We start from the raw sequence: 12,740 nt of genomic DNA on the forward strand, positions 1-12,740 counted from the left end.
TTTAATTTATTGTAGAGATGTGGTGTCACCATGCTGCCCAGGCTGGTCTGCTGGTCTCGAACCCCGGGGCTCTGGCAATCTTCTCATCTCTGCCTCCCAAAGTACTGGAATTACAGGCATGAACCACTGTGCCCGGTTGTGCACTTTTATTTTGTAGGGGGTGCTTCTGAGTGCTCCAGACTGGACCACTAGGGATACCACCCATGTGGCTGGTCTCAGATCCTCTCGAGGTTTCTTTCCCAGCCCCCTGTGCTCATGAGCCACTGGCCTTGGGAGCACATGCAGCTTCTGCTCTAGGTCTGCTGAACACAAGGACGTGGACATAGTGGGAGCAGTAGAATTCCGCGGAATGTCAAGGCCAAGGCCCCTGTGGATTATACCATGGTGGGGAGCAGGGGATAGAAGAGATAGACATGCTTTTCCCTCCTATCCTCCGCCTGGGGGATAGAAGGGAAAAACATTTGCTCATTGTCCTTGCCCCTCTTCTCCTCTCAATTAGTCAAGGGATGCCCTCCAGGCATTAACTCCCCAAATTTCCAGGGTGCATATATGTAAGTGGCCGTGGACATTCTTCAGGACAGGGAGCGGGCAGCACAGGGTGGGCACCTGCGGGAGACACTGTCAGGCTGCACCAGTGTGAAGTCACTCATCGATTCAGAACAGCGAGAGAGCTGGAGCCACATACTACAAATGGTCCGAGCACTGGTCCAAGCCCCGCTTCTGTAGAAATGGCCCAGGACCCAAACAAGACAATCGAGCCTCTCATAATATCCAGCTTTTAAGCCAAAACAATAAGCCCAGCTTAACTAACCTCTTTATTAACCATAAGTTCGCAATTCCCAAAGAATGTAGATGTGCCGGGATGTGGAATAAGCTTGTTTCACAATTTCAGAACTGTGATATAAAGGGGTGAGACCAGTAGACTAGCAACAGCTTGTTATCAGTCATCCTGTGTGTGTGTCTGCTGGTATCTGTGAATAAGTGTGTGTATCTGTCTATGTGTGTATCTGTGTTGTGCATGTGACTGTATCTGTGTCTGTATTGTCTCACATACCTGTGAGTTTGTGTGTGTGCCCACATGTGTTGTGTCCTGTACATAATTGTATGTGCTAGACTTTTATTCAGCTGGAAGCGCAGTAGGTTTGTTCATTCCATCATCACCACAAACACTCAAGTAATGCCTTGCACTATAACATTATGACAACTATGATATCACTAGACAAGAAGAATTTTTTTGTGTGTGCCAGACGCTGTGCCAGGGACCAGGGAGGCATCACACAGGGTCTCCAGCCTCACAGCCCTTACATGGGAAATATCCTATCTAGACCAGTAGTGAGAAGGGTCATAGGGGAAAACCACCAACTCTTTTTTTTTTTTCGAGTCAGAGTCTCTCCTTGTTGCTCAGGCTCACAGCCACCGCAGCCTTGACCTGCTGAGCTCAGGCGATCCTTCTGCCTTCCAAGTAGCTTGAACTACAGGCACATGTTACCACACCCAGCTAATTTGTTGATGTATTGTAGAGATGAGGTCTCACCAAGTTGCTCAATCTGGTCTCGAACCCCTGAGTTCAGGCAATCCTCTCACCTCAGCCTCCCAAAATGCTGGGATTACAGACTGAAGTCAGTGCACCCAGAATAAGCACCAACTCTTAATTTCCTCTTGTGACAGGCAGAATAATACCCCCAGCCCCACAAGATGTCTGTGTTCTAATCCCTGGAACCTGTGATTATGCTATATTACATGGCTGGGGGAATTAAGGTTGCTCATCAGCAGACCTTAAAATAAGGAGTTTATCCTGGACTATCTGGGTGGGCCTGGCATCATCTCCAGGGTCCTTAAAAGATGGAAGAGGGAGCTGGAGGCTCAGTATCAGGAGAGCAGGTGTGAGAAAGCCTTGACCGCTGCAGGCTTTGGAGGAGGTCATGAGCCATGGCATGTGGGCGGTCCCCAGGGCTGGAGAAGACGAGCAAGTGGACTTCCCCAGAGGCCTGAGAGAAAGGCAGTCTGACCAACACCTTGATTTTAGCCTCGTGAGAACCACTTTGGGCTTCTGACCTCCAGAATTATAAGATAACAAAATGCATGTTGCTGTAAAGTACAGGATCTGAGGCAATTTGTTACAGCAGCAACAGGAATTGAGGACACCTGTGAAAACTGGGTCCCTGTCTTTAGAGGCACCCCCATTTGCTCTGCCTCTTGTCCAAGCTCCACTCACAGGAGCAGCTGAGCTGCCTTTCATGGAGGGGTGGGCTGAGAAGTTGATGTGTAAGGAGAAAGTCCCCCCTGGGGCCAGTAGAACGCTCACACCCTTTGGCCTGTCCCTTTCTCCCTCTGGACCTGAGATTAGATTTGCACACATTCAAAGAGCATATGCTGAACTCTGTGTCATTTCAGATTTGTTTTTATTTCCAAGGAAAGGACTGAAAAACAAAACCTCCTATATGTGTCATGGTTTGTTCTCTTTTTACAAAATGTGTCATGCACGCAGAGTGTGGAGAAGGTAACCCTTGTCTGTGCACACAGCACCCACTGCTGACAAATTCTATAATAACATCATCCCACATGTGGTAGAATCTAAAAATACATGAAACGTGCCCTGTAGACTCGTACTCCAGTGTTCTGCTTGTCTTGAAGAGCCATCCCCAGCCCTCCTCTCCCTGCTCCTCCCAGGAGCACCCCTACTGCTGGTGTTGATACCCACAGCATCCCCGTGCATGTCTTCTTACCTCTGTCACCCCAATCTGCATGCACCCACATTTACACCTTTAGAAATATGGGGTAAGTGGGATCCTTCCATGATTTGCTTCCTCACTCTCCAGCTCAACAGTAGTTTCTGAGACTCACCCACATAGATACGTGTAGCTTAGTTCATTCTCTTTATCTGCTGAACAAGATTCAGTTTATAAAAACATCATGATGTGTTTATCTGTTCTTAAGTCCATAGACAGTTAGGTTGTTTCCAGTCTCTTTAGTATAAGCAAGGAAGGCATGAGTGGATACTCTTGTACATTTTCTTGTGCCTCTATACTCAAATTCCTCCCACACGTATATTTAGGAGGGAAAACTGCCAGCTCAAAGGATGTGTGTAGCTTTAGGATTACTGACTAGTTCCAAGTTGCTTGTACATAATTGTAGTCAGCAAGTTCCCCACTGGCAGCACGTGGAAGTCTCCTTTAATCTGTATTCTGACCAGCAAATATTAGCTTCTGCCCATCTGATTGCTAAGGGGTCTTTCCCTTCTCAGGCAAGGGTGGCTTACATCCACTCAACTCATGCTTCTAGGAGCCCTGGGCAGTAGTGGCCTGCATCTCACTTATGACTCCCTGGCAGGAGGGTACTCTAGAGCCCAAGGAGAGGAAATAAGCCCAACATAGCTGACCGTGGCCACTCAGGACCTGGTGGAACCCAGGAGTCCTGGACCCCAGGCATTCATCACACCACAGGGACCAGGTGCATAGTCAGGTCACAAATTCTGTAGCCACCTTTAGAGAATAAAAGGTAGTTAAATACTTTGTACTATGTGGTAAATGCCAACAACTATCCACGCTAACAGAGGGCAAATTACTTACCATTATAGGACCAGGTGTGATGGCTCATGCCTGTGATCCCAGCACTTTGGGAGACCAAGACAGGAGAATCCCTTGAGCTCAGGAGGCTGAGGCTGCAGTGAGCTATGATTGCACCACTGCACTCCAGCCTGGATGACAAAGCGAGATCCCAACTCTAAAATAGTAATAGAAATAATTACTGGCTGGGCATGATGGCCCACACCTTTAATCCCAGCACTTTGGAAGGCCGAGGCAAGAGGATTGTCTGAGCCCAAGGGTTTGAGATCAGCCTGGGCAACATGGCGAGACCTTGTCTCTACAATAAATCAAAAAATTAGCTGAGCATGGAGGCGCACACCTGTAGTTCCAGCTACTTGGAAGGCTGAGGTGGAAGGATCACCTGAGCCCAGCAGGTTGAGGCTATGGTAGCCATGAGCGTGCCACTGCACTTTAGCCTGGGCGGCAGAGTGAGACTCTGACTCAATAATAACAATTGCCATTTAATGAGGCCTCATACTTCACAAAACAGTTATATCCATCCCATTTTGACCTTGATGACAACTCTATAAAGAGATTTGGATTATTACTGTTCCCACTTCACAGATAAGAACACAGGCTCACAGCCAGTCGTCAGAATTAATCTTGAGCCTATCTGCCCTTACAGTATGTCTGCGGTGCATGCCCTTGGAGACAGTGTGTCTGAGAGTTAGCACTTCTCAGGATGTGCTGTGAGCGTGAGCTGGTCCAGGCCATCTCTCCTGGCTGCGTGCACAGGTTCCCCTGGCAATGGAGGTCACAGCAAAGACATGGAGCCCTTCCTCTCATGGTGAGGTTCAGCCTGGGTTTATACACCTTGAGTCAGACTGCGAGAGCGTCCTGGCTCTGTCACCTGACAGGTCTGTGACCTTGGGCAAGTCACTCCCTCTCTGTGCCTCAGTTTTCTCATCTGTAACCCAGGGATGGTAGCAATGACACCCTCCCAGCAGGGTTGCATGAAGCAGCCAGCCGAGGTGACACAGGTATAGGGGTAGGAACAGAGAACAAACTCAGACACCAGCCCTTGGAACACAGCCTGACATGTGACTTCTGGCTACCCATGGGACGGGGTGGCAGTCCTGGCGAGGAGGGCCCCCACGCAGCCCAGGTCGCGGATATGGTGTCTGGGAGCCAGCTCACCTGCACAGGCTGGGAGGCTCTGCTGTGGAAACGCCGGTGCATGACACCCAAGTCTGGGCCCGGGCAGCCACAGCCACAGCAGCGGGCGATGGTCCCAGAGGGACACGAACCAGGATAGTGGCAGGGTGCTTGGAAGTCCATGTCTTCGTGTTTCTCATGGCTTGGAAAATGTCGAAGGGTTACAGCCTGAGGTTCATGGTAGGCTGCCCCATCCACTGTGAGCTGACCAGGCCCTACTTCCATGGTGCAGCTCAGGGGAGCCCACGCCAGCGTGTGGAATGGAGGGAACTCAGGACAGGTGAGTGAGGGACCCCGGGCGTGTTAATGAACCAGGCCCCATCCGTGACTTGGGAAGCAACACAAGGTCATGAAGCCGCAGTAGCAGCAGGTTACCTAGCCCCAGGGATGGGAGAGAAAGAACTCGAAGAGCAGGCAGGAGGGTTGGGGCAGCTTCCAGCTGTTTAGCTTGTGAACGTTCACCTTTGTAAGCCTTGGTTTTCAAAGGAGCTAAGAATCTCTCCTACCTTATCTCGTGGGTGACAGCCAGCACCAGGCAAGTGGCAGCAACTGTGTGCATGGCAGTGAGCTGCCCTGCTCTGGGGCAGAGACTCAGCCGCAAAGGTGAGGGATGGAGGAGCCATGCACTCCCTGTCCCATGGGTCGCACACACATTTCCAGGGTGGCTGGTTCACTCCATGGTCGTGGGACAGCCTGCGACTCTGCCCAGTCTTCCTGGAAGCCAGATCTACAGCCATGGTCTCATAAGCTTCCTGCTTCAATCAGGTGAGACACTCAACCAGGGGACAATCCCACAGTTGGCTGGTGATGGGAGGACAGTCGTGGGACTTTGGAGACAGAGTTCGAATACCAGCTCTGCCCCTGGCTAGCTGGGTGACCTTGAATATATCACTTACCCTCTGTGAGTCTGTTAAGTCATTTGTAAACTAGGAGCAATGACACCTATTTTGTGCTGTTATGCTTGTCACATGGTAAGTCTTCCACAGATGGTGGCTGCAGGTCTCATCTCCCTGGACCTCTAGTTCCCCATCTGTGAAGTGGGAACAAGTGCTGGTCCCTGGCAAGGCCTCTGTGGGGATGAAATGAGATGGCGCGTGAAGCCAGCACAAGAGGAGCTCATCGCTGCAGGCTCCCCAGGGCAAGACTCAGGTGTGTTCTACCCCGGGTGAACACGTGTGCCTTGTCCAGGGCCGGGCACACGCCGGGGACACTCGGCCCACGCTGGTGGAGTGAGGCCACACACTAAGCACTCGCCAAGTGGTAGCTGCGGAGGCTTTGAGCCCTGAGCCTCAGGTTCCTCATCTGTCAAACGCGGGGCTGTGGCGAAGACCCAGGGCCAACAGCAGGGGCTCCAGACCTTCTCTGGCCCTGGACAGGCCGTGCACCCGTTCCCTGGCAGACACCACTCAAGACAGCTGGGTAAGTAAGAGCAACGTTTACTGAGCGATACAGGACTGAGTACTATGGAGGTTTACAAGGATGGAAATGCACCCCGCCCGCCCGGCCACCCCGACACCCCGAGACTACAGTACTTAGGAGTTACACACCACGGCCATAACTGTGGATATCTGTTCATAACAACAAACCATAGCATATTTATACTGTATCACATCGAGTGATTATAGAAATCCATATATATATTGCTTGTATAAAATCTTTTTTTTGTAAAAAATATTTAAAAAAAAAAGGAAGTATAAAAAACATGTGCAGTTGAAAGCCCTGCCAGGACAGCCAGTCTGTAAACATTCAGTGAGTATGTGCTTTGGAAGGGCGCCCGCGCCTCAGTGCCCGCAGCAGACTCCAGCAGGGCTGCGAGGGGGCCCCCGCTGCGCCCCGGGCAGGGCCGGCTGGACCAGGAGGCGGGGGCCTGGCCCACTGCACGCCCTCCCAGCTTCGTGTCGGGGTCGGGCTGGGGGCAGGCGGCTGCAGCTTCCTTCTGAGTTCTGTCCTCAGCCGCGTTTTGGTTGCAAGGCATGGCTTCTCCTGGCTGCTCGGAGGCCCCTGGTGGGTGCCCTGGCGGAGAGAGGCGCCCGGGCTGCCTGGCCGGGCATCTCTGCCCCGCCTCCTTCACACGGGGCCCCAGGCAGGACAGCCCAGCCCGCGGGGGACTTTGGTCTCAGCGCGTGGTCCCTTGGGCCTCCCCAGCCCGCTTTCGCCCTCGGGTGGCTGATGCGAGTTTCACAGGAAAGCCCGGCCGAGGTGGGCCGTGCTGAAACTCGCCGAACAGTCTCTCGTGCGCCGAGCGAGGGCCTGAGGGGGCCCCCCTGCTCCTCTCTCCTCGCCCCTCCTCCTCCGCCGCCTCCTCCAGCCCATGGTCACTTCTTCTCCAGCTGCTCCAGCAGCGGGTTGCCTTCCGACTCGGGTGTCTTGACGCTGTCGGTGCGGACGATGCAGGTGGGGCGGTGCCGGTTCAGCATGAGGATGAGCTGCTGCCGCTCCTGCTTCAGCTCCTCAATCTGGGTCTTCAGCTCCGCGTTCATAAGCTCCAGCCGCTCCGACTCCTGTGGGAACACAGAAACGCCTGTGAGCTTTCCCCCGCCAGCCCCAGGAAAGGCCCTGCCTGCAGTGGGCGCAGGGTGCTCAGGGTGCACTACACTGCACTCCGGTCTGGGTGACGGAGGGAGGCTCCAACTCAAAAAAACCCCAATGTGACCCGTTTTCTGCCTGCCGAGTTCCCGCTGGAGGAAGCACAGACCCTCTGAGCAAGGCCCTGGTTAGATGGCTTTGGGCAGGCAGTGCCCACCGCACTTGTGACACTGGCCTGTGTCCAGTCCGAACTATGCTCTGGGTCCAGCCAGGCTCCCCTCCCACCTCTCTCCCTGCCTCCTACCTGGCGCTCATATATGCTGAATGCTTTCCCGCCTCCAGGCCTTTGCACGAGAAAAAAGGTGGGGGAAGAACAGAGGCCAGGTGGGTCTCTAGCAGGCCTACCGAGGGTCGGTGGAGGAGCCCCCGGTGGCCCACAGACCGCAGTATGATGGCCAAGTGCTCTGATGTGTGACAGACACATGCGAGGGCTATTTCAGTCTGTGGGATTGATGAGCCCAGCGTGGTTATGTCAACCCTCTTAAAACATACGCCTTGTGGCTATTAGTCTGTAATAACTAAGTCTCATTCTTAGCCCCATCATCTGGAACTTTTGCCCATGGAGGCAATCAACAGTCATCTGGCTGACTCCAAATGAGGTTTCAATTAACCTCAAGTGAGATTTCCAGTGAACTTCCAGCCCCCTGGAGAGGCTCCAGAAAAGGAAGGAAAGTTGAAGATCCAATCTAGGGGGTTCACATGTTCACAGGGTGGACAGGTCATGGGCACATCAGCCCAGCTCTTGGGGCTGAGCTGTAGATGAGCATCTGAGTGATTTTTCTTGGGCTGTGACTGAACACTTATAACTGGTCTGAGTGTTAAAATGTCAAGGGCTGACCCGGCTTGGTGGCTCAGCCTGTAATCCCAGCACTTTGGGAGGCCGAGGTGAGTGAACTGCCTGAGCCTGCGGGTTCGAGACCTACCCGGGCAACTTGGCAAGACCTCATCTCTACAATGAATCAAAAATTAGCTGGGCATGGTAGCACACGCCTGTATTTCCAGCTACTTGGAAGACTGAGGCGGAAGGATTGCCGGAGCCCAGCAGGCCGAGGCTGTGGTAGCCGGGAGCGGCCACTGTACTCCAGTTTGGGTGACGGAGGGAGGCTCCAACTCAAAAAAAAAAAAAAGGAAGGGCCAGCAAAGTTTCAGACTGGTGGTTCTCAGCTAGGAGTGATTCTGCCTCCCAGAAGACATTTGGCAGTGTCTGAAGACGTTTTCAGTTGTCACAATGAGGGGGAGGGTACAACTGGCATCTAGCAGGCCAGGGGTGCTTTAAACACCCTACGATGCCCAGGCTGGTCCTCACGAAAAAATCTAGGCCAAAATGTTGCTAGGGCAGACTGAGCTGCCTGTGGTTGACTATGTGTGCTGGTGGGAAGGCCTCCCAGCCCACGAGCCTGCCTGTCCTTCTGGCAGGGCACAGGGGGAGCCACCTTCCCGGGGGGTCCAGGGCAGGGCCCACCCCTGCCCCCGGGGTGCGGTCTTCCTCCTACCAGCTGGTCTGATGGACCCTTCCTTGTGCTCCTCTCTGGGGTGGCAGCATGAGCACCCTGAGAGCTCAGAACTGCTGAGACAGGCAAGCCCTGTGACCAGACGCTGAGAGAAAACAGCCTCGCAAGAGGAAAAACATGCTCAGGGGGAAAATATTAAAAACCAGTTATGGTGGTTTTTAGTTCAACAGGCCGAGGCACGACTGGGAAGCTGGCCTGGCCCTCTGTTCTCAGAATCCTGAGAGGTCCACCTTGGAGGGCTGGGAGACCCCACACGAACACATGAAACTATGGAAGCCTGTGACCCTCGGTCCCCATGGGGCAGTTAGGTGCCAGTGTTGACCAGTTGCTCACAGGGGCTGGCTTGCTGGTGACCTTGGGAACATCTTACAAGCCCCCAGCCCAAGGTTTTAGTTCCATCTTCCGATTCTCCTGAGGCCTCACCTCTGGAAGGCCCAGGACAGCCTATCCAGCCATGAGTGATTGCAGAGGAACTGCCAGTTCAATGGATGGTCCATGGAATCCACAGGCCACGTACCCCCAACATGGCTCTATGGAGCTTTCTTTCCAGAAGACAAAGAAATCATAGAGCAAGGCAGAGCTACTGTGCGGCTGTCAGCTACCAGGGGCCAAAAGGCCTTCAGAGAGGGCTAAGGAGCAGGTAGGAAAGATGGGGCACCTCTGGTGGCGAGAGCAGGGTAGAGAGGGACTTTGGGGTGGGGAGCCCTGCATGGACCAGGACACAGAAGTGGGAGGGCTTAAGACATTTAGACATTGAAAATACTCTACAGTGACTACTGCTTGCTATAGGGCATAGTAGGGTACTGAGCTGGAAGCCAGATTTAGAGCCGGCTTGGAACTCTGCAAACCTTGCAGGTTTAGAATCAGAGTCTAGAGCAAGTTTCTTAATCTTTCTCAGTGGTCTCTTCTGTAGAAAGGCGAGGATTGTGGGGATGAAACAAACTCGCGGGAAAGTACTTCCTAAACCAAAAGGCTAGAGGTTGAGGGTTTTTTTACTTTAACTTATGAGCAAGAAAAGCATATGGAGAGGAAAGAGAAAAAGGAAAGGAAGACATATCAAAATCAAACCAGTGGGCCTGGATGGCTGCCTAGGTTTGGCGGAGGAGGAAGATAGGCAAAGAGCTGACTGTGATCCCGAGGGAGGGTCCCAGGCACAGAGGCTGGAGGGAAGCTGCCCCGGCAGTGGTGCAACGATAGGGAGGAGTTTGCTTCTGGGGACAGTGAGTTTGCAGTTAAAACCAGACATTCAGGAGACGCCTCAATGGGCAGATTTGGTAGCACTGCACACGGGAGCCCCTCCCTGAAATACCGCAGCCAAACCACCCCTCCACGGGGACCTCTGTGTCACACAGGAGGAACAGCAAGGTGTGGGCACCTGCCCTGCACACGCAGCTATCACAGGAAAAGCATCACGTTCTGTGGGTTCTAAAATGTTACAGTTTATCGGGGAATGTCCTCAGCTCTGACTGTCTGGCCGTCAGAATGAAACCATCTGCTTTTGAGTTGCGTTCCCCGGTCCTCAAAGAGTTATCGGCTGGGGCTACGTGTTTACTTATTGTGTAAGTAGGAATTGAGTTCACAAGAGTCTTTTTTTAACCTTGATTGTAGAAGTGGTTTGTGGCTTTATAACAGCAATTACCTGATTTGTTTTCCTAATTAATGTAGGAACTGGGCTAGGCTCTTCCACATGTTAATTATGAAGCGAATAACTCTGTCTGCATTTTTGTTTATTGTTTTGTCTTCTGGTAGACATTTATTGCCCTAGAGAAAGTGAAACCATTTGTTGTTTCAGAATAAAATTAGTTAAAGTTCTGCCTCCTACACTGTGGTCGGCAAAGGCAGTAGGAAAAATACAAGGTGAGGGGCTGGGCGTTCTGGCTTTTCATTCTGGTTGTGTGACCTTGGCCAAGTCACTTCCCCTCTCTGGGCCTCACTTTCCTCCTAGAAAACATGATTATTGGCCCAGGAGACCTTAAGCATTAAGATGATCTGAATTTATTTTTTATTGTCTTTGTTTTTGAGGCAGGACCTCACTGTATTGCCCAGGCTGGAGTGCAATGGCATGATCATAGCTTACTGCAGCCTCAAACTCCTGGGCTCAAGTGATCCTCCTGCCTCAGTCTCCCAATAGTTGGGACTACAGGTGTACCATGTCTGGCTAAATTTTTAGATTTTTGTAGAGATGGGGTCTTGCTATGTTGTCCAGGCTGGTCTTGAACTTCAGGGCTCAAGCAATTCTTGCACCTCAGCCTCCCAAAGTGCTGGGATTACAAGCATGAGCCACCATGCCTGGCCTGAATATACATATTTAAAAGTTATTTTAAGGCACATAACACGGAATTCCACTAAGTTTTAGCAATACTAGAGTTGGAAATACTAGAGTTAGATCTGTTCTGGTTTTCCCAACCTGAAAGACCTGTCTGGATAAAGTCCAGACTCTGTCCGGAGGCCAAGGTGAGAGGACTGCCTGAACCCGCGGGTTCAAGACCAGCCTGGGCAACTTGGCAAGACCTCATCTCCACAATAAATAAAAAAAAATTAGCCTGGCATGGGGGCGCATGCCTGGAGTTCCAGCCACTTGGAAAGCTGATGTGGGAGGATCGCCTGAGCCCAGCAGGTTGAGGCTGTGGTAGCCATGAGCATGCCACTGTACTCCAGCCTGGGTGACAGAGTGAAACTCCAACTCAAAAAATAATAATAATAATAATATGTATAATAATAATAATACGGATAGGCCGAGTGCAGTGGCTCACGCCTATAATCCCAAGAGGCCGAGGAGAGAGGATTGTCTGAGCCCAGGGGCTCGAGACCAGCCTGGGCAATTTGGCAAGACCTCGTCTCTACAATAAAGCAAGAAAAATTAGTCGGGCGTGGTAGCACATGCCTGTGGTTCCAGCTACTTGGAAGGCTGAGGCAGAAGGATCGGCAGAGCCCAGAAGGTCGAAGTTGTGGTAGCCATGAGCATGCCACTGCACTCCAGCCTGGGAGTGCAACTCCGACTCAAAAAAAAAAACAAAAAACCATGCTAAAAAAAGAAAGAAGCCTTGGGGTACAGGGAGTATGAGGTGGCATCTTTTCTACCAATACACAAGAGCCTGTGTTAAGACAGCAGCGGGACCCAGGGCAGTGTGACACCCCAGGAAGAAGCCTCAGGCAGCTGCTCAGGGTCTGCAGGGTGTGGGCCTGTCCCCTCCATGGACCACCCTTGCACGGTTCCAGGCCTGGGCTGGTCTAGGCAGTGAACACCGAGATGCAGATCCCGGGGTGGGAGGAGGCTTTTTACTTATAATATATGTACTATTGTCCCTCAGCAGCCAGGGGGTGGGCCCCAGAACTCCCCACAGGTAGTGAAATCCCCAGATGCTCAAGTTCTTTTTATAAAATGGTGTAGCAGGCTGGGCATGGTGGCTCAAGCCTTTAATCCCAGCACTTTGGGAAGCCAAGGTGAGAGGACTCCCTGAGCCCACAGGTTCAAGACCAGCCTGGGCAACTTGGTGAGACCCCCGTTCTACAGTAAATCAAAAAATTAGCTGGGAGTGGTGGCACATGCCTGTAGTTCCAGCTACTTGGAAGGATAAAGCGGAAGGATCACCTGAGCCCAGCAGGTCGAGGCCGTGGTGGCCGTGAGCATACCACTGCACTCCAGCCTGGGCGACAAGAGTGAGACTCCAACTCAAAAAATAAATAAAATAAAATAAAATAAAATAAGATAAGATAAAATAAAATAAAATCCTGCTGTGTACTTCAAATCACCTCTACGTTACTTATGATACTTAATGCAATGTAAACGTTATGTAAATAGCCGTTATGCCACATTGTTTCAGGAATAATGACAAGAATAAAAAGTCTGTACGTGTTCAATACAGATGTTTTCTTCCTGTATTTTTTTTTTTTTTTTTTG

At 51.8% G+C, this 12,740-nt stretch overlaps 1 protein-coding gene across 1 annotated transcript in view; it reads right to left on the reverse strand.

The window, feature by feature from the left end:
• Nucleotides 1–6,161: 6,161 nt before the first annotated feature.
• The window catches only part of JDP2 (Jun dimerization protein 2), a 37,428-nt gene continuing 30,849 nt past the window's right edge, over nt 6,162–12,740 (reverse strand). The window contains exon 3 of the mRNA XM_008064155.2: nt 6,162–7,243. Within this exon, the coding sequence (XP_008062346.1) occupies nt 7,058–7,243 (186 nt within the window). The 3' untranslated portion in view covers nt 6,162–7,057. The remainder of the gene's footprint in view (nt 7,244–12,740) is intronic.

The sequence above is a fragment of the Carlito syrichta genome, unplaced genomic scaffold (genome assembly GCF_000164805.1).
Source record: "Carlito syrichta isolate Samal-C Ts95f unplaced genomic scaffold, Tarsius_syrichta-2.0.1 Scaffold307214, whole genome shotgun sequence".
NCBI classification, from domain to species: domain Eukaryota; kingdom Metazoa; phylum Chordata; class Mammalia; order Primates; family Tarsiidae; genus Carlito; species Carlito syrichta.